The sequence below is a fragment of the Punica granatum genome, chromosome 3, assembly GCF_007655135.1.
Source record: "Punica granatum isolate Tunisia-2019 chromosome 3, ASM765513v2, whole genome shotgun sequence".
NCBI lineage: Eukaryota > Viridiplantae > Streptophyta > Magnoliopsida > Myrtales > Lythraceae > Punica > Punica granatum.
Window position 1 is genome coordinate 28383958 of NC_045129.1, and position 22660 is coordinate 28406617.

Here is a 22660-nt window from a genome sequence, read left to right on the forward strand (position 1 = left end):
AATGGTATTATTATTATTATTATTATTATTAAAGAAAATACACTCAATAAAATATTAAAAAATGACTCTAATAAATTGTTTTTATTTCATTAGTAAATAAATATTCATAATTAGAATTAACTTTAAAAATCATTGTTAGTTTTCTAAAGGCTCAATAAGTGAATCTCTCATCGAAATTATTGGCCTATTTTACATACAAAAAAGTTAATATATAAAATGCGAGTGAGAATAAAATACCAAAACTTACATAATTGCAAAATTTATAGGTGTTATGATTTTTATTCTTTCATTAACTAAGTTAGAAATTTCTAACTTTTAGGATTTTAAATTTTGTCTATAGATTAGATTGAGAATCAAGATTTTATATATGTAATATTTTACTTGAATTTTTTTTTTTTGCTCATGGGCTCTTGAATTACTATGATCCAACATGACTATGAAATTTTTCAAATGAAAGTTTACAAAGAATAGTTTTTCTTATATAATCATATAAACTACAAATTGATTTCAATTATCTAATTTATATTTAACTTCTCATAATAAATTATTTTTACAAATTCCATGCAGCACATGGGTTCAATATACTAGTGTTTATATATATATATGAATATAAAAGACTAGTCAATTTCTATAACTACAAATTTTTAGAGTTTCGTGGGTAATGTGGCATGATAATAGGAAGCCAATTGTTACATAGTGATTGGTGAGAATTTCAAAAGTCACTCAACTATAGACTTTCTAGGTCTTACATTGTATCCTCCTATGGGTTGCTTTAACTTTTATAATTTATATAGATACTAGTTGGCACCGCGTGTTGTGCGGTAAATTTTTATCAATTTTCCTATGACAAAAACTAAATAATTGATATATATGTTGTATAATGGATTAGATATAAAGAAATTATTTGTTAAAAATCATATATTTATCAAATAGACATAATCAAAATAACAAAGTGTGAAAACAACTAAATATTATCAAATTGATATGTAATGTAACCATATGATTATATGCGATATCATATGTATAGAGAGTCAATGATTCCATAATATGAACCCAATGATTAGCTTGTGTGGCTAGAGGACTTATCCCATGGGTATGTAGAGAATTCATAGTAGGTTGCGACGATCAATAAGGTTGAATCCGAACAACCCTCGCTATAAAAGAATATATATATCATATTATGCATTGGTGCAACGAAAAATGGGAGATTTAGAATGTCGGAAGATTATCATGAATAAAAGAATAATGAAAAATGATGAATTTTTGCTTCGTATTTATAAAGCTATTGATACATCGAATTTGAAAAATATCACTCAAATCGAGGAGTTCTTTCAAAATATCGAGAAATCATTTTATTTTCCAAAAAAATAATTATACATACAAATAATTTGGACAGATAATCAAAATACACGAATATGTACACAAATAAAATATAGTAAAATTCATTGAACTACAATTGAAAAATCAATTAACCGTGAAGCTGTGGTTATCAGATGGATTGAATCAAGCAAGCAACAACCTTACAAAGAGCTGAGGTTTTCAAATGGAGCACTCACATCCCGCCGTTCGACTTTTGTATATTATATATAGACATATAGATAGATGAGCTGAGAGTTTTCAAATGGAGCTATCACATCCCGCTGTTCGACTTTTGTATATTATATATAGATAGATAGATAAGGATAAGACTAATGATTTTAATTTTATTGTAACCTTAAAGAAATAAGGATAAGAGTAAGTCCCACTTTGAATAGTGAAACTTTTCGACGCGTTACATTATAAGCCGGTTTTTTATGCCTGGCATATGGACAAGAAGCACGCTTTCCATGTGACTGGCCTAATCAGTGAGAGAAATTATTCGCAGGTTGTGAAACCAGCCATGCCGCTGCATGACTCCGTCCGATCCGTTTGCTATCATCGTGTTGTTCCTTTGCTGTGTCTTTATGGGTTTATTTTATTTTATTTCTTTGTACTGGATATATGACTTTGGTTATGATCGAGCTTCATTCATTTTCTTCGTTCTTCTATTATATACGATTCTTTTATGATTTCAAGTGGACTGACGTGAAGAAAAGAAACTCTCAAATAAACTCTTTACAGAGTCTTGCATAACTTAGTTCACCATCGGTGTTTAGTCGTATATGTCGTGAAGCCGCCTTAGCTAATTTTGCACGTACATCACGTGACATTTTACAAGACTTAACAAAATATTTTTTTTTAAAAAAAGCAGTATGAAGTGGGATCCGAGTTCTTGTGGATTAGTCTAGGAATTACTACTTATTAAAAAAAAGGTACAGGAATTACTATGGGGTACGCACTATATAAATAAGAATGATTACTACTTATTTCATCGACTAATAAATTGCTCGTAGCAATTTTGTGGACACTAAATCTCCAAGAAGGAACCAAACACGCGGACGCCCTATTCAGGAATTTTATGTTTATCTATTTGAGTCCATGAATATGTGCTAAGAGGTATATAAGCCTCATTGCTTCCCTTGATCAAGTATTGTCTATCAGTCCAGTCGTAGTACTCCGTCCGAATCATCATCAGCTTTCATGCCACCTCACCGGGACTTCGGCTCTGAAATTGTTAAACGGTAGCTTCGCGACTCCTAGCTATGCAGAAATGTCCGCTCGAGCAATAAGCACTTAGCCACCCGCTTCCCCAACCGTGCACATGTATAAGGATCCATCCGTGTTGTTTCCGCCTACACAATTTGTTGCAGTGTCCGGGCCAATACTAAACCATTCTCTTGAACGAGGTTCCAACAGCATGCAACAGGATTGAATATCTCCTCGCTCTCGAGATTGTCCTCTTCGTCTTCAAAAGGGGCATTGCACCCTCCAATGACATGGAATCTGCCTGATTCAAAGGCTCCCTCAAAATTTTTGCGTCCCTTCACCACGTCAGACATCCTAATCCACTTATCAGTCTTTACATCATAAGCCATGGCAGACTTGAAGATGCCCCCGGCCCACAGGGGAATCTCCCGGCCACGTATAACATCTACTCACCATCAGACGCGTAACAGAAAGATACGCGTAATTTACGTGGCATTTCGGCCCCACACCGCCACTTTGACGACACAATTGTATATGTGGACAGAATTCCGGACATGACAACCCAAGACTACAAGCTCCGATCCAACAGCAGTCAATTCGAAATCTAACGGCAGCCCATTTGGGAAAGTCAGGAATAGGTGGGAGAGTGGAGCCCCGTCCTGAGAGTGGCTCGTAAACAAACAAACGTCAGGTCTCTTTTATATTCAGCATTTGGTTATGGCCCGCAGCTTGTCGGCGAACCAGATATTCAGGCGACTCTATCTCGATCTTCCATCCCTTGCAAACTGAAGCAGCGAGAGCGAACTGCTGATAAGGATAGCGGATCAAGCATTCACTGGCTATATCATGAGGCAGTCCTAGAATCAACTCCATGACTCACTTGGTTTCGTCGGAGACAGCCTGTTGATTTGGATTTGTGGAATCAGTGCCGCCTACTCAACTTGAGAAGGCCACATAGGGAAGAGAATAGAATGACTTTCAAATGACATGATATTGATTCTGTAAACCTGTACATAAAATTGATCATTTCATGTAGTGATTCTAATTAATAATTGATTCTAATTATTAATTATGTAAGAGTTAAGAGCAAATTCAAATGGATATGTTATTTGAATCTTGAAGTCCAATGAGTTATGCATATATACATTGTCTGTACCATGCATGGTATTAGATCACGCCTGTTACAGTGGCAAGTATTAAAGCATTCCTTCATCGGTTTGACATGAAAAATATGGAGGTCTCAGTGGCAGATCTAAAGAAGCCCAAATCTATGACCCAAGAAAAAAATAAACAATAATAATAAAGAAAGCTCATGTCAATTACAAGGATTATATTACATAAACGAGAAATTTAGAATAAAAAAAAAACTTTCTTCCTTAGGGAAAAAAAATACTTACTTTTTGTCGAATTCTTTATAACTCAGAACAGAACCGCGCGCCATGATCTTTTTTTTTTTTTTTGTTCCTTCTCTTGCTGTCTTGTGAATAAATTTTAGATCTATTTCTGAAAATATTATTCCAATTGCCATTTGATCGAAAAATAAAATGTTTCATGTAGTAAAATATTACGCACTTAAATTGGTATACCATTTCCAATATCATATATAGATATCGGGATAGCAAAGAGGGCTTGAATGTACTAATCCAACCTTCATATAGATCAATGAAACACGAACCAACAAAATATATAATACTAGAACTTTTATTTAATAAAACTTCCATGACATATTGCACCCTACTTTGTAGGCAGGGACATTTCTAAAGCAAGGTTAGGGTCATATTTATTTAGCTGCCCTTCCCTTCTCGCTCTCATGAAGGCCTGAAATATATGCTTGTGGGTTGCTCTCAAAAGCATCCCGTGAAATGTGAGCGGCCCCGCCGCTCCCAGGGGCTACCATCATTCCAGGATCTCCCTTGCCGCTGCCGCCACCACCACCTCCGCCACCCTTTGAGGACCCACCACCGCCACCGCCTCCGCCTCCTTTCCCACCAGCTTCTCCACCCTTACCTCCGCCGCTGCCCTTACCACCCATGTTTCAACCGAAGAGCTAATTATTTGCTGTCAGGTAATGAAGAGGGCCTAAGAGACCAACTGATATTTATAGATTGTTTCGTTTTATGGGAAATCTCAAAATGTAATTTCACCATGAGATAAAATTAAATTATTGTCTCGAACATTGGAGTGTTCCTCCCCTCGTTAATTGGTTCTTGAGTGACTAAAACATTGATGTTTTTTTCTTTTTCGGTCGGAGAAAAATTGATGTTTTCATAAATACTATTGACTAAGTTGAGTCATTCACGTCTACACATGCTTTCATTAATGTCTTTTTACTGAGATTTATGTCTCAATTAATTAGTTGAGGTCCGAGGCACGCGTGTGGGGATAACTTTCTTGTGCTTAAGAAATAAAAACACAAAATAGATTTACTTCTGCACTGAACTAACGGACAATTGGTTGCAAATAATAAAACTACGATAAAAATTGTAATCAAAGAAGAACATGATTTTTTAAGAGTTCGGTTATTCTTTTTTTTTTTAGCATTCGTAAATGGAAAATGGTAATGATTAATATATTAGTCTAATCAAGATTTTGAAATTAATATATTAGAGTGGTCTAAAATAGTATTAAGGAAACCATAATTACATGTAGAAGCATCAAATGAGGAATGATAAATCCAACTAAATTTGTCATTTTTATCTAATCTAATTAGAGAAACAAGTAGGATTTGCATGCAAGGCCACAATTTGTGGACTAATGAGCAGGTATATTAGTTCGCCGAAAAAAAAAACAGGTATATTAATTAAAAAATAGTGTCTTGAATAATCAATCTATTAGAATATATTTTGGTATCTCAAAAATACTCTTACCTTGTATAGCTCACCATGTATTGGGACACCGTTGTTGTATCTTTCTCGACTTTATATATGAGATATACTGATCCAATTGGGTCAATATTATTGGCATGGTATCAGAAGAAAATGGCAAAGGTTGTATCAGAAGAATCATAAACTTGCCACCTTTATGGACGTATAAATTTCACATATAGTAAAATGTTGATCATAATTGAGATAACTAACAAACGTACATTTATAATAAGTACTCATGTTCTAATTCATGTATTGCACGAATTTATTTTCATATAACATATATATATATATTGTCATTTTTCATTTTGAAAGATAAATTTTTAATTAAGAAGATTAATAATTTTCACAGTTAATTTCAGATTTTCTTATTTATCTTCGTCTCTTCATCCATAGGCCTTTTGTCTTCAAGATGAAGAGTGGTATTCCCGATCTTTAATTGTTGAATTCTCATTCTTTTGAATTCAGACCCCAATTTTCTTCTTCTCCAATCCGAGACCATCGATTCAATTCCGCGAGCTTCAGCCCCAGTTAAGGACATAACTGGATAATATTCCTGTAGATGACATTGTCAAAATTATATGCGTCAATTTCTCAAACATAATTTTTTTTGGGTGAATATTTATCGAACATACATAATATAGAATTCATGTACATTAATTTGGTGTTAACAGAACCTCCCTAGTCTATTATCCTGAAATCATAATAAAGTACACTTATTAACATTTCCCAATAAATCGCGAATGCTTTTACAAAAGCAGGATATTTTGAAAATAATATTCTTCTGCAATTACCGACTTTCTTATTAGCAACTAACTATACTTATAACTTTCCTATCAGTCAACTATCTGTTTGTTTCTTAATGACAATTGTTGAAATTATGACTGGGAACACAATGAAGTTTATCCCCCACGCATGCTTGGAAGTTGGAATATTAAATAACACATAATATTCAGTTAAGAAAACATTGATGAATGCATGCATAGAAGTAAAATAATTCAACTTATTAGTCAATGGTGCTTATCAAAATTCATTCCGAGAATCATTTCACGAGGGGAGGAACACTCCATTAATAAAGACAACAATTAATATATACTATTTGATTGCACAGTGCAATACTGTAGGAGATTTTCCATCCAATTATCTATAAATACCATTCCCTTCTATATTTCTGCAAATCCCATCCCTTAACTCCTGCAAATACAAATGCATATACTAGCTGTGCAAGAGGAAAATGGGTGGCAAGGGCAGTGGAGGCAGTGGCGGCGGCAAGGGCAATGGTGGTTGTGGGACTGGGAAAGGTTGTGGTGGGACTGTGAGGCAGTGGTAGTGGTGGTGGCTCCTTCGGCAAAGGTGGCAGCGGCCATGGAGGCAGCGGCAAGGGAGGCTCGGGCAATGGTGGATTGTCTTACATATCAAGGGACGCATTCGAGAGTAACCCACAGGGTTACTTCTTGGGGCTTTACGAGAGCGTGAAGGGTGGGGCTAAGTAAATTGTAAAGAAGTACGGCAAAAATATCTCATGGAAATGGAAGTTCTACCAAATAAGAGTTCTAGTATTATATATTTAATTTCCAACTGCCTTTTTTGGTGTATGAAGTTTCAATTAGTCTTATTGCTCTTCTCTATTGATGGATATGATATCATGAATGGTGCACATATTAGGTAAATGCTAACTGCGTGAGTTAAGCATATTTCATGTGCCAATGGCAAAAAATTATGCACGAACATAGGAAGCTGGAACGTAATGTATCAAGAGAGAAATCTTTGGTTAAATTAGGAGATATGGTTCAGCTATATATTTATTTTTCATATTTAATGATAATTCTATTATTTTTTATTTTATAAATTAATTACATAGAAGTATCTTAAAATACATATATTTATTTAAATTAATAGTTAAATGTCTCGCTTATTTTGCCTAAATAGATTAATAATGTGTTTATTACTTTAAAGATTTCCACACAAAATTGTATTTTAGTTTGTCCGAAAGTAACCAAATTGTAAGTGCCAAGAATTTCTCGTTCGGTTCAGCTCTCAACGAGAGCACCGAGTGATAAGTCCGAGGGTCAATGGTGGTCAGGGTGTGGTGGTCGTGGTGGCGTTGAGGGTGGTTATGCAGCGGAACCGCTCCTCGAGTCGGGACAGAGAGCCTTCGTTTATTATTAGTTAATCTTCAGTTAACCCCGATTGGTATTTAATTGGTGGAGGAACTATCTATAGTAAAAGCTCCATGGGCTTGTCCCATGTATTGGGCTTTAAGGGCCTTGGGCCGTCCCAATATAATTTTAATTCCCGTTTTAGGCCCATATCTATATTATGCTTTACTAATTTTCTGTAGCTAATATTAGAAAACATTAATTGCACTTGATATTATGGGTTTAGTACGTATCAACCAATAGCAGATGTAATCCGAAATCTCTGCACATATCTGAAATTCTTATATATAGAAACTACAATTTATAAATGTGCTGTTATCTTAATTTTCTGGTCATTTCTTTGAGTCTGCTCAATACTTTATCCATACTCGGCGACAAATCAAACGGAAAGATAATTAAATGCCCCATATATATATATATATATAATGGAATGATAGATTTGCAGCCGAGTTGATAATTAACGTTAGTTAGGATCAACAAATAATATAATTATCCATGGGATCTACCTTAAATCTACAATTCTTTAATTTAGTCCCGAATCTCACTTAAATTTTTTTAAAAAATGACGAATTGACTTGATTTGGGAAAAATATCATATCACATGATTTTAAGTTTTGAAGTTGAAATGTTTTGTTAACGGCAGATCACGTGATTTTAATTATTTTACTTCCCTTTGCAGACAAGGTCACTACAAAAAAAAAAGAGGTTTTGGCCGATATTTTTTTGGGCTTTTCCCGACGCTACAAATGTCGGCCTAGACACCGTCGACGTTTCCTTTGACGTTTTGAAAAACGTCGCCGTAGACTCCGTTGGCAAAGGCATCCCGACGTTTTTTAAAAACATCGGCAAAAACCATCTTAGGCGGACGTTTCCCAAACGTTGGCCAAAACTTATGTCTAGGTCAACATTTCCCAAACGTCGGCCAAAACCCTGCTTTGACCATACCTAGGGCGACGCTGATTACAGCCCCAAAATCATGCCTAGGCCAACGCGAAAATCGTCGGCCCAAATCTTTTTTGGTCAAAAAGATGATATCTTATTGTCAATAAATTGAGAACCTATTGTCAGTGATAAATGTTAGCATTGACAACAAGTTGTCAACTTTTTAACAACAGGTTGTCATACCGTTTATCACTGACAGTAGGTTGTCAACTTTTTAACAATAAGTTGTCATACCCTAAAAATCGCGAAAATTGCCAAATCATTCAAAGAATCACCCTACAAATCGATATAAACTTATTATCAATAGAGGCAACATAATAAAAATGAGCTCATATTCACTTGAACACATATAAGGACATAAGTACATGATATCGAAAATTGAGAAAATTGAGTACAATACAATTTTCTCGATCGGACCTCTCGCCTCCTCCTGGTCTCAACCGAAGAACAACAAGTGCGTGGCTCTCCTCGGCTCTCTGCGGTGGACTTAATGACGTGAATGAAGGAGATAGAGACCTTGGAGAAGGAGATGCATGTGGAGATGTAGCTAACTGTGTGGAAGAGGTTGGCGCCGAGAAAGGCGAGGAAGACGGGCTTGGAGACCTTGGGCAGGGTTGCAGCTTTAGGTACCATAGCAGAGTCATCTAGACGAACCCGAAGAGGAGCTAGAATGTCACGGGGAACCACGGGAAGTAGAAGATGTTGAGGGCCGTCTTGTTATAGATGTTGAAGATGATGTTTTGCAGGTGCCACAGTCTGAACACTACCCCCAACTATAGGTCGACTTCTTCTTCTTCTCTTGGTACAATGGCTTTGGATTGTCAATTCCCCTTCTAGAGTGGCTTCGGCAGAAGCCCCAATAAGGGCATTGCGATGGTGGAGGCAAGAATGGGAGAGGCCGAGTGGGTGGGTGCCGACATTGTGGGATCTGAGAGGAGGGGGAAGTGGGGATCTTTATGGGGGAGGAGACTAGAAGTACATATGAGGAGGGGGAAAAAGAGGAAGAAGGGAAGCAACGTGCATGAGGGAGAGGTCAATTAATAAGAAGAAAGGATGAGGTAAATTTTTGGGTTTTAAAATTTCATTGGTTGAGCGGGATCTTTCCCAATCAAACCCTACTCTTTTTTCTTTTTTTATGACAGTGGCCGACCTTTATGAGATGTCAGCTAGTTGAAGTTTCATGAAATGTCATTCCAAACAGCCTTGGTCCAAAGTTTTAAACGTCGGCCCATGTCGTTCTCAAGTGATAATTTGTTGTCCTCCAAGGAGACAACCTGTTGCCTCGTCTATTATGATGTTCGAATACCAGTGGCAACAAATTATGTAAGGTGGCAATGTATTGCCCAAGACCATTATAACGCAGTACTATACCTAAAAAATTTAACATCGGCTTATTTTTCTTGAAGTTCTCGTTGAGGTTTAATTTTAGTAACATAACGTTAACTAATATTTGTTTGAATATGTGCTAGTTAGAAGTAATTAATTCGATAGGTTCATGGATTAATAAGCGACTAAGAGTTCGAATTATAAGGATAACCTCTATACATATAGAGGACATCAAAATTTGACATGAAAACAAAGCGGTTCAAGTCGTGGGCATGAAGATTATCGTTCATTGAAATCCAAGAACAATTCCAATTCGAAAAATGAGAAAGAAAATGAGAAATATCCAAAACAAGAGATCTAATATGCAACTTTAATTTTAGGGGTTGAGATTGGTTCGACAAGCAGCAAAGCATTGCTCTCATTGTAAATTTTGACCAACCCTTATCTAAGGTTATTACACTACAATATTGAGGTCTATCGAAGCTATGTAATATGCCGTTATGCTTATTAGAGTTGTTTTTTTTTTTTTTTGGGTTTCATGGAAATTTATACCATGAGGAATTCAAAAGTTGTTGTATGATTGAAATGCGGCCAATTACCATGGTGTATGTTAACATTGGGTTTGATCTAGTCAAGCTTGACAGAAACAAGTCTCTTGCAATTCAATTTCGTCATTGACAATTGGGTTTCGATTAGCTTCATACTTTCCAAATTCATGTGAAAATAATTATTTTCTTTCATGCAATTAAACATTAAATTGCATTGACATGTTGAGTTATATCTTGAATTATCTCGGTCAGAGCAGACATATGTCAAGTAATCATATGAAAGATAAAGAAGGTAATTACAAATGTTAGAAAATTCATTATTATGAAATATTTTTTCAAAACATTGCACCACATTTTTTTTCTTAATAAGATGGTAAATTGTTTTTTGATAAGTTAAAGAGCCACCGTGAGTTTGTACAACAATGTTTTCTTAAATGGGTCTATCAGAGCTTGAACTCCAATAGCCGAAATTGTGATCTTATAAAAGGCTTGAAGCCATATAGTTTCCTCAATATAATATATTAAAATTTTATTTGAAACATTCTTCGTAAGTAAATATGTCTTTCAATAAAGAACAACTATGAATTTGGGTCCATCAATAACTATTGAAGACCAATGTAAACTATATCTCAAAGATTTATTTTATCAACATCATCCTCAATAATATCATGTGTTGTACGATAACATATTTTCACAAGGAAATAACACGTTACCCTTTCCACTACGAGTCACGGATACCAATGATAATGTATAATAAGGTGACAATGTGTTTTTTCTTATATTTTTGTACTTTGATAATACTTTTGACAGCATCCAGTGACAAAATGATAATCTGTTGTCAGACTTTAACAATATCCATGACAAAGGCCAGCGTTTGAAAAGTTGGGAAAAGTTCCAAAAACGTCGGGATAGGCTAAACAAAAGGCGACATTTTTTTTTTTGCGTCGGTTAAACTTAGAAATGTTGGCATAGGGTTAACAAAGGCCAATATTTTTCAAAATATTGGCTACAAGGTAGTCTATCCCGACGTTTCCAGCCAATTTTTCCCAACGTTTTGCTTTGTGTCGGGCCAAAAACGTCAGGTTAGGCCCGTTTTTCTGTAATGGGTGTATGTTTTTGACGATATTGAAAATGAGATGATTAATATATAATTTATTTATAAACATCTCAAAATATGAAATCATACAGAGCACTATGAAAACAATTTTTTTTTTCCATTTTTAACAATATTTCAAAATGTGAAGTTATCATACTGGCTTTTACTCTTTTGATATATTAATATAAACCAGTTATTATTTCAGGATTTATTATCTTTAATATGTCAATAATACATTGTTATTGCACCAATTGATGCTCGGATCAATCTGCCGCTGCTCGGACATATATAATTTCAAATTATCCGGCAATCTAATTTGTTATTTTTTAAATTATTGGGGAAGTCCATGAGTTTAATGCTCTAATAAAGAAAATGATAGAAAGGGATATCGGAAGTCCCACTGTTGAGGATTGAACCCGCAAACTCTTGGTTCGGTCCCCTTCTTCTCTCTAATCTATTAATTTTGAGATCGTAATGAGATGTAGTTATTTCCACTGCCGGATTGAAGGCTGGCGCTTTTACAAGCAGAACTCTTTAAACATAATATTCTCATGTAATTACGAAGTTCCTTATTAGCATATAGCCATATATACTTGCAGTAGCTTTAATATATGCAATTGACTATCCGTTAAGTTCACCATTTTTGTTTCTAAAAGACAACCAGTGACGTTTCGGGTAAAAAGCAAAAAAAAAAAAATACACGATGAAATTATCCCCACCACGCGTGCTTGGAACTTGGATAATGAACTAATTGAGCCATAAACTGAGTAAGAAAGCATTAATGAATGCATGAGTAGATGTAAAATGATTCCATTTAGTCAATTGCTTATCAATTTTTCCTTCAGTCTAAGAATCATTTGCGAGGACCATTCAAGAAAACAATTAATTTCATCTCATCTCCATCATGCAATACGAGAACCCCAGACCCAGAGATTTAACATTCTATAAATACCATATGCCTTCATGCTAACTCTGCACGCTTCATCCTCTTCTCTAAATCTCAGAGAGCCAATCAGGTTACAGTAGCAGTTGAAGACGAAAATGGGTGGTAAGGGTGGTGGAGGCAGTGGCGGAGGCAAAGGCGGTGGAGGAGGCGGGAAGGGCGGCGGCAGCGGTGCCAGTGGTGGCAGCGGTTCACAAAAGGAGGCGGCAGTGGGCGGAGCCAGTAAGGGAGGAGGCTCGGGGATGATGGTTGCCCCGGAAAGTGGCGGAGCATCCTACATATCAAGAGGCGGCTTTGAGGCCAATCCACAGGGATATTTTTCGGAACTTCACGGGAGCGGCAAGGGTGGGGCCAAATAAATGTATATATAAGAGCCCGTTCTATGGAAATGTAATGAAGTGCGTACTCCGGAAATGTCTCAAGGAAGTTTATATATCTAAATAAAAAATTTACGCTAAACATTTCGCAGTCTCCCATTTGCTTTAATAAAGAAGTTTTGATTAGTTTAATTTCCTTTCCCTATCGATAGGTATGATATTCAATAGGTATGACATTGTGAATGGGATACATTTACGCATGATAATAACTGCACGAAGAGCTATGTTTCATCCAAATACCGGCGTTCAGATAGATATGAGAGAGATTATTTCATCTAAAACGAAAAGTAAGAAATGAAGTAAAATGAAAAAAAAAAAAAGCCAAATGGATGATGATTTTTTTAAAAAATAAAACAGACAATTTGGTGAGATGACGATTTTCCATTTTTATTTTTATTTCTTTGTGGATAATACGAGTATTCAATTTTTAGCCTCAATTTGATATCGTTTCTCCCTTTAATTCAAAGTCCAACTCTTTAGTTTAGTTATAAACATCGATAGGGCACCCTTATCTTAACACAAAACCCTTTAATATTTTAAGCGGGCCTTTTTGCTTCGGTACCTAAAATTAATGCGATGCTTTTATTTGTAAAATTTAATGCCATTTTTATACGATAAAGCTACTAGTAATGAGGAAATAACATCAAAATTACGTGATCCCGGCAATATGATCTTTTAATTTATCAAAGGCACCCCATATGATTAGAATATGTCGTGTTCGGAATGCCTGGCTGGGACTAGTTGCCCCTCGGAAAAAGAAAGGCGGGGGCCATCATAGTTAAATAACCAACTTGTAAGTCCCAAAAGTCGAAGACTAATATATATTATTATAGAGCAGGTGCGCGTTTGACTTTTCTTAACACCTTAGAATTAACAGAGTGAGGCCCGTGATCAGTCAAACCTCATGGCTCCTCGTCGACCAGAACACGAGAAAAACGAGAAGAAAATGTGCATACATACATACATACATACATACATATATATATATATATGCTTCTTCCTTTTTCCTTGCCATGCAAAACTTAATGTGCATAATAGTATAAACACAAAATCTATCTATATACATACACGTGTGTGTGTATGTATAAATATATTAATTCGAAATTCTCCAATGCGACCAAGAGTTTCTATTTAGGCATGATAGTATAGACAAAAGAGATGGGGATTCTCGAAGCTAGATCACAATATCCGATTTGATATTAATGATATATACATGTGTATATATACAAAATCTATATACATACGCAAAATAGTGTATACACAAAATCTATATATGTATAAATATAAATATTAATTCGGAATTCTCCAATGGGACAAAGAGTTTCTCTGGAGGCATAATAGAATACGCAAAAGAGATGCCCATTCTCGAAGCTAGAACCGGAGTACAATAATTATTATGATCTATCGTTGGAGGTGGCTAATTGTTCCTTTTACAAGATATTACGGGGATTTCCATCCCAAGACTTGTTCGTTCTGTACTGGTCGACATGGTCGAAAACTGATGTTTTGATTTAACTATTGATTTCCTTAACTGAAAAAACAACGGAAAAAAGAGAGAATAAAATTGATAAAGAGAAATGAAAATTAATTAAGCCTAAGTAATACACATATCCACAATTGTCTTTCCTAGCTGCCCCCCAATCAGAAAAGCAAGGCTGAAATAATAATTTACATCCGTATTCAACATCTTGAACGACCGCGTACAGGCGGCTCCTCTTTGATTGTCTCCAACGAAGGCTTCTTCGATCTGCACACGGCTAACCTATACCCGAACTCCGGCGCTGCCACCGCCAAAACACCCTCTGCCTCGTCCTCTCTTACAGGCTCACGAGCACTGCAGGCGGCTTCTGCCACTTTACCCTCTTTCGAATTTGCCTCATCCGGCAAGGCCCCAACCCTGGCGCCGGTGATCTTCTTCGAGACCGAGCTCGAAGCCATGAAGACCGCGGCCATGTCCACGGCCATGATGACGGAGTTGGCCCTCTTCATGGGGAACATGATATAGACGTTGCCGAGCTCGAGCTCCTCGTCGGCCCCGAGAGGGCTGAACCGCCGCCCCACGTGGAGGGACCGGGAGTTGGCCAGGAAGAAACCCGGGCAGTCGAGCATGAGCTCAGCGGCACTGACTGGCTCACGGAACTGACGGATCTCCCCACCGGGAAACACGACCCGCAACGCCCTCAACCTCCTTCGGTCTATAAAGGAAGGCTGCGGGATGAAAGTGCAAGCACAAGAGATGTAATTGCCCATTTGTGGTATGTTTTCAGTGTGAAAGTAGAGCGAGCGTGTGGATTTGGGAATAATGTTTTAGGGGACTGATTATTGGGTGGGCGTGGGAATGGGTTTTGTATATATATAAGGGAGAAGTTGAAGTCAATGAAACTGAGGAAAAGTCGTAGAATTTCTGCGAAGTTTGGGGGGAAGTTGTTGCGATATTGACTCCACAGAGGTCCCGCGTTAGGCTGTCAGGCCGGTTGGGGCGGAAATGGGGAGCGAAACTTCTTCGTATGATGTTTCTTTCTTTGTGTCTGTCAATTCCCGCGTGGAGGACCCGATCGAATTGGTCCCGCACGGTCTCTTTCGGAACCGGTCTGAAGGTCGGCCGATCCGGTCCATAGAGCAAACTGACGTCCATTGACTATGCTGCGTCTTCGTCTTCTTCTTCTTCTTCTTCTTCTTCTTTTTTCCCCCTCTCTCCCCCTCAATTACAAGAAAGACTAATGGGTTCGATGAGGGAGAATTATAAAGCTAAATAAAGGAGTATGAGAAATCCCTATTACGATAAACCGATCATAAAACCTTTTGATTTTTTATAAGAACATGTGTCATTGTATCATGCTCCATTTCTCAAGTATGTCGAGTTGGCTTGTCTATAGTCGACTCAAGTCTGTTAAGTACCCCCAAAATCCACTTCTTTCTTTTTTTAGGTTGAACCGTAAATATCTCCTATTTCAATCGGTACACTTGATCTTTGGAAGCGCACAATTAATAATAGGTCATCATCGGCTAATTCAGTTTTGAATTGGGTGGGTTCACCGAGTAAATCTCTCCAAATCATAAACTTTTTTCAATATACACAATTCAAACCCAAGACTCTTCCTATTGGGAGGAGGTGTCGAATCACCTGCCCAAATGCTTCTTTAAATTGTCTTATTTCTATTGTTTCATAGGCAATTTTGGTCCCATTATAATTTGTTCATTGAACTCACACCTCGGTATATGTACTATTATTCTCCAACAAACAGTTGCGAGGTCGAGATTTCGGAGTATACAATAAGAAGGTAAAGGTTAACACTGTATCTATAACATGAATGTTGTTGTAAGGGTAACAAATCAGATATTTAGTTCTAATCATGATCTACAGTAATATAACAATTGTGCCACGATCGCTCATGCAAAAAGTCATATCTTCTAGATGTGTTGTCGCTTTATATTTACATATACGTGTGTGTGTTAATTCTTACATGTTCCCGACAATTTCAAGGTGAAGATATATACTGCGTGCTAGCTACGTTGCGTAGCAGGATGAACCACCGCCGTACTCCGTCAGCTTGATTAACTGCCAAAGACGGATAAGTATTAGAATTTATATACACAATACATATAAAAGTTATATATAGATTTGTTTAGGAATAATTAGATTTACTGTTATGGAGGAAGTTGAAGAAAAAAGAATATCAAAATGAAATGCTATTTCCAACTAATTATAACAAGTAAATGGTGCGAAGCTAAAAGGTAAGATATTCACTCCTTTCTATTTTATCGTAACAAACGTAACTTTAAAACTTTTAGTTCAATATTTCATATAAATAGAAATGTGCTGAACGAGTAAATTTTGTTCTTCCCGTACAAAAATGCCACAAATCCTTTCTGATGATTTTATTTATCCTATAATATGAAATAAAAGAAGTATTCATCTATCATGAGCATTCAAAGTAGGCTCTCAATATTGTGCAATGAGAGCCCTCCATTCATATTACAAAATTTGCCCATAAGCATTTGGCAATTTTGAGAGTTTACAGTTGATTTTTCATTCTCATGCATTAATGTACATGATATATAGATATAATATCAAAATATTAAATAAATAACTTTATGAAGAATAAATTTATTAATCTATTAATAAAAAAATATAAGTTTTACACCAATGATGTGTAAGTTAGTTATTAACGTGCTAGCGTTCGAAACATTAGCTTAGTTGGAGTCTTGGGAGCAAATAAGGGGGAAGGTCCCTCTACTTGTTGTCGAATCTATTTGTGGTAGTAGTATTCTGAATATAGACTTGTGGATGGATGGTGCTCTTTTGATACCTCATTAGGGTCGACTGACGAGCCCAAGATATTGGATCTTGATGTAGCTGTGGCTCAAATCAAATCTTTGCGGTGGGGATCGGGCCCATATGACTATGTCCTGTGGGGATTGCTACGTCGGTCGCCCCCTCGACTCCTTTTATCTATTATATATATATATAAACTGTCCATACAGTGAAGTTGACGCGAACCTCGTCGAACCTGCTGAAAGACCAAAAAACAATAGAATGAGATCAAACTCGGGATCGTCCAATGAATGTTTTAAGGATAGGGAATATTGACCTAATGACTATAAAGAGCCACAAACCAATATTATAAAAACGGAATATTGACCTGCTAACTATAAAGAGCTAGAAATCAATATTATAAATGTCAGGAATCACAAGTCATCACACTTGTAATATCCGCAAAGTTGCTAAAGAGCAGCTCAGAGAAAATCTCTCTCACAAAGTTGAATAAAAATCGATCTATCTTTTTCTATGGAGGCCACATGCTTATTTATAAAGAGATACTAGTTGATAACCCTAATGGGCTAATGAATTTGACTAAAATATATCATAAGGGTAACTAGCCTAAAATGAAATAGGCCCAACTTATTGAAAGCAACTAATTAACTCTCTAAGCAAATAGCCAAAATTCAGTCATTTGAACTAAGATCATCTTCTAGATAGACTTCTAGGATATGAACGGTCGTGGCTTCTTGTTCCACATGCAGCTCACCCAAGAGCTTGACTTATCCTCCATGGACATGCAATGACAACATTTAAATGGCTTGTTGGATTCGCTTGGCTCGTACCCTTGTATTTGGTCCAACTGGCACATGCTTGTCCTAAAGCTCGACTTCATGTCCGATCCTGTCATCCTGGGATCCTTCCTCATGCCCGTGCGAAGGGTCCTCTAACTGGATCATATAATTCTCCCTCTCTTCAAAAGGATTTGTCCTCGAATTTGCACCAACATCAAAAGGAGAAAGATTAGAAACGTTAAGAGTCGAACTCACTTGGTACTCACCTATGACAACCGACTTGATTGGTGACTGCTCTGGGGACATTTGCTCGAGAAAGACATTCTTGAATTCCTGCAAGAAAGATGTTGTAATAGGGGGCAATAAAGAGATAGGCCTCTTTGTTATATAACAAGATTATTGGCCTATTTTCCTTAAACACGCTCTTGATCTCTCTTTCTTTTGCATAGAAATTTATTTTTTTTCTCGTTTCTCTCAACTAATTCTTTCCTCTCATTTATGTGTTTCCTCTCATCTAAGACTAAGCTCTCTTTCTTTTCACTCTCACAATTTTCTTCGTCTCTCTTCTTGCCATTTTCTTCTCTCATTTGCTCTCTCTCTCTCTCTCTTTTTCTTTGTATCTCAGCATCTACCTCACTTTTCTCGCCAATGGACCGCTTGATTTGAAATTGCTCCTCATACACTTGATGAGATGGCAGAGATACAAGTGTAACCTTTTGACCATCATTCTTGAAGCTATACTGATTCTTGTAGTCATCATGTGTAGCTCGCTGGTCAAATTTCCAAGGCCTACCAAGTAGTAAATGGCTTGCTTGCATGGGAACTACATCACATAAACGTTCATCAGTGTACCTTCCAATTTTGAATGAGACTAGTGCTTGCTTGGTTACTTTCATCTCGTCACTTTCATTCAGCCATTGGAGCTTATAAGGCTTCGGATGCCTTTGGGTACGCAAGCCCAATTTATTCACCATAAATGTGCTTGCCACATTCACACAATTGCTTCCATCAATAATCAGAGCACACACTCAGTTTTTCACATGGCATCGAGTGTAGAATATGTTCTTTCTTTGGAACACATCAATATCTTCTTTTGCTGGAACGTGGAGAGCTCGCAAAACAACTAAAGCTTCGCTATTGATGGAATGCCCAGCAGCCTCTTTTTCTCTGAGTGAAGGCATTGAACCATTATCAACATCCACCATATCAATTGGAAGAATAGGCTGACGCTGGTCTGTGGCGAAGGCGCTCCCAGTGATTGTTCAAACTGCTCATCTCGCCTATCCAACCGATCCCGAATCTCATTAAAAACCACATTCATGCGCTCAAATTATCGTTGCATATCTCGGTTCATCATGTTGTAATCTACTCCTCCATTATTCTCATCATTTCCACTTCTTTCTTGTGGCATGATGAAATCTGCAAGTGAAACGTTAGAAAATAGAGATGGACCTCACAACTACTCATCACGTGTTTGGCCTCAAATTATTGTCACTCAATACTCGTATTTCGCTCAGTTCAATGGTTTTTTTCCCCCTTATACGCTTTCCATTCTTGCCTCTTTTCACTCTAATTTTCTCCTCAAAGTTCTTTAGAAACGAATGTGTTTGGATTTAGAGTTGAGTTTTTGTTTTAATTAGTTTGTAATGATTGTATTGTTGAATTATAAGAAAAAGTGTGAAAAAGTAATGAATAGTTGAGATAAAGTAATAATTAAGTAATGATTGTGTTGTTGAATTATGAGAAAAATGTGAAAAAGTTGAATAGTTTAGATAAAGTAATGATTAAGTAATAATTGTGCTGTTGAATTGAAGATGAGTGAAGTTGAGTTGAGTTGAGTTAAAAAAATTTTAAAATCCAAACACGCTGTTGATTCAATCACAAGAGTAAAATCACTTGATCAGCCCAAAACACTTATAATCATTGATTTCAAAAGTTGAGTCAAATTTAGGAGCCAACCTAGATAAGTAAGGAAATAATGTTGTAAATGAAGTTAACGAAACCACTGAGATTTATGGAGAATATCGAAATGGAAGGAATGAATGATTCTAAGAGATAAGAAAGGAATGTGACAGGAAAATATTCAATTGAAAGGAAACAATATTAAGTTTCGTTTGGTTTCGCAGTTAAAATCACAAAAATTTTAATTTTAACTTTAACTCAACACACTACATAACAAAAATACACATTTCATAAGTCAAAAATTTTAACTTTAACTTTAACTCAACACACTACACAATCATTTGTCATTTTCCACAATCAAAATCAAAGTTACTTTAACTCTGAAACCAAACATACCAAGATTTCCGAACTACAACTTATATGCCAATGGTCTACCAAAGTAATCAAGAATATATAAAGGAAGGTAACTCAAGGATAATAGCAGATATGAAAGGAAACGAAGGAAACTTTTGGAATCTCCAACTTTGCTTAAATATTAATGATATCTAAGGAAGCTTCTTTCTCCCCAAAAGTCAAGATTTTGCCAACAATTGCTCTTTCCCTTCTTTATTTATTTTTTTCTTTCCTTTTTTTTTGTCCAACTGTTTTTTTCTCTCTTTTGCTTTTTTCTCTTTTTTTTTTGGACGAATTTTTTTTTTCAGACCTTTCCGAAGCAACAAAAAGTCATTCAACGATTTGCCGAACCCTAGGACAAGAACAAAAACAAGAATGAAATAGAATAGGTGAAACCTGGATTGGAGCCAAAGCTCTAATACCAAATGATGCGAGCCTCGACGAACCTACCACGAGACCCAGCAACAATAGAATGAGATCAAACACGGGATCGTCCAATGAAGGTTTCAAGGATAGAGAATATTGACCCGATAACTATAAAGAGCCAAAAACCAATATTATAAAAACAAAATATTGACCCGCTAACTATAAAGAGCTAGAAACCAATATAATGTCGGGAATTACAAGTCATCACACTTGCAATATCCGCGAAATTGCTAAAGAACAGCTCAGAGAAAATATCTCTCACAAAGTTGAATGAAAACCGATCTATCTTTTTCTATGGAAGTCACATGCCTATTTATAAAAAGATACTAGTTGATAACCTTAATGGGCTAATAGGCCAAACTTATTGAAAGCAACTAATTAACTCTCAAAGTAAATAGTCAAAATTCAACCCTTTGAACTTGGATCATCTTCTAGATAGACTTCTAAGATATGAACGATTGTGACTTCTTGTTCCACATGCAGCTCACTCAAGAGCTTGACTTCTCCTCCATGGACATGCAATGACAACATTTGCATGGCTTATTGGATTCGCTTGGCTCGTGCCCTTGTATTTGGTCCAACTGGCACATGCTTGTCCCAAAACTCGCCTTCATCCCCGACCATGTCATCCTGGGATCCTTCCTCATGCCCGTGCGAAAGATCCCCTAGCCGGATCATATTAGAAGTACTATTATAAAATATTTTAGTTATAAAAATAAAAAGTAAGGGTCCACGCGAAGTGCAAATATGATGACTAATTATTACTAAAATTTTTGCACGCCATCTCTAGATAATTTCGCACTAAGAGAAATCCATATAGTTAAAAAAGAAACTTTGTTAAATCTTGTGAAGGTGCCGCATTTCTAGTTCATCCTTGGAAGGGCATCCCTTACCAAGAGAAATCCCCAAAACTTTTTTCTTCTTAAATTTTTTTTAACTAAATTTCCATTTCTTGCAATTTTAGTGGATAGTTACTTTTTCATTAATTTGATATTCTTATTAATTTCTTATATTCAGTCTAACATATTTATTTTGAATTTTTTTTATTTACGTTTATCTTCTTTAAGGAATACGCAATATGCGGCGTTCTTGTAGATGTTTGATAAAAGGTAAATTACATCAAACTTCATGAATTTTCATGTTTTCTCTCGAATCTTTGATGAACTTTATTTTTTTCCACTCTAAATAGTAAATTCATATACTTTCATTTGCTTTCACGTCTATCATAAGGTTCATAACCTCCCATTCCAAATTTTCTCGCCCATTCGGCCAGAGTCAATCCAATTTTAGAAAGTAATAATAGAAATCATGACAAAACATTAAAAAAAAAAGAGGAATTAAAAAAGAAACCTCTCCACCATCGCCGCCGTGGAGAAGGGAGAGATCCAAACATTGGTAGCGGGAAACGATTTGGATTCTCCCAAACAATTAAGGATCTCCTGCCCTTTTTTTTTTGTTAAGATGATTTCATGTTCGTTTTGACCGGAGCTAGATAATCAGGAGACATTTCTGCTAAGATTAGAATTTCGAAAAAGATTTTTGTGTATTTTCTTCAATCAATGAAAGATAAATCCTAAATAATTAATAAATGGGTCATAATAGTCCACTAAGTATCGAACATGTGACCTCTAAATTAAGAGGAGAAGACGCGAGTCACTGTACTATACCCTCTTTTGATTATACATATATTTTAGCTCTTAAGACCCGAATAGAGACAGATGGGAAGGCAAATGCTGTTGCAATTGATCCGATGAAAAGGAGAATGCACTAAGCTTACGGTAGACGATACCATCAACGAAGTTACAGAGGGCATCAAGAGTCTTCTTGATCTGGGTCTTGATGAAGGGGGGTCAGGCAGGGGCGAGGTAATCTTCCAGGACCAATGGTGACCTCGTTAGCAACCACCACCTCGGACTGAGGTCAACGGGGACCTTAGCCAAGACTGGGAGGCCACTAACCCGCTGCAAGCGTCTGTTTCCAGCCTCTAGATGCCATTTTTTTTTCTCTCTTTTGGAAGTCTTGATTATATGAATAGTGCCACGTCGATGAATGTAACGCCCCGCA

At 36.5% G+C, this 22660-nt stretch overlaps 4 protein-coding genes across 4 annotated transcripts; 1 reads left to right on the forward strand and 3 right to left on the reverse strand.

The window, feature by feature from the left end:
- Nucleotides 1-2711: 2711 nt before the first annotated feature.
- On the reverse strand, nucleotides 2712-3438 carry LOC116200497 (F-box/kelch-repeat protein At1g80440-like). The gene is made up of 3 exons (XM_031531347.1): nucleotides 3307-3438; nucleotides 3128-3224; nucleotides 2712-3010 (listed from the first exon to the last, which is right to left on the reverse strand). Exons 1-3 carry the CDS (start codon nucleotides 3436-3438, stop codon nucleotides 2712-2714), a joined length of 528 nt encoding a protein of 175 aa, XP_031387207.1.
- An 860-nt stretch (nucleotides 3439-4298) lies between these two features.
- LOC116198690 (putative glycine-rich cell wall structural protein 1) lies at nucleotides 4299-4597 on the reverse strand. The gene has a single exon (XM_031528916.1). It carries the CDS (start codon nucleotides 4595-4597, stop codon nucleotides 4346-4348), a length of 252 nt encoding a protein of 83 aa, XP_031384776.1. The 3' UTR covers nucleotides 4299-4345.
- A 2066-nt stretch (nucleotides 4598-6663) lies between these two features.
- Nucleotides 6664-9503, forward strand: LOC116200498 (eggshell protein 2A-like). Its single transcript, XM_031531348.1, has 4 exons — nucleotides 6664-6730; nucleotides 6783-6918; nucleotides 8977-9156; nucleotides 9368-9503. The coding sequence occupies exons 1-4, from the start codon at nucleotides 6664-6666 to the stop codon at nucleotides 9501-9503; spliced, it is 519 nt and encodes a 172-aa protein (XP_031387208.1).
- A 4997-nt stretch (nucleotides 9504-14500) lies between these two features.
- LOC116200499 lies at nucleotides 14501-15070 on the reverse strand. The gene has a single exon (XM_031531349.1). It carries the CDS (start codon nucleotides 15068-15070, stop codon nucleotides 14501-14503), a length of 570 nt encoding a protein of 189 aa, XP_031387209.1.
- Nucleotides 15071-22660: the final 7590 nt, after the last annotated feature.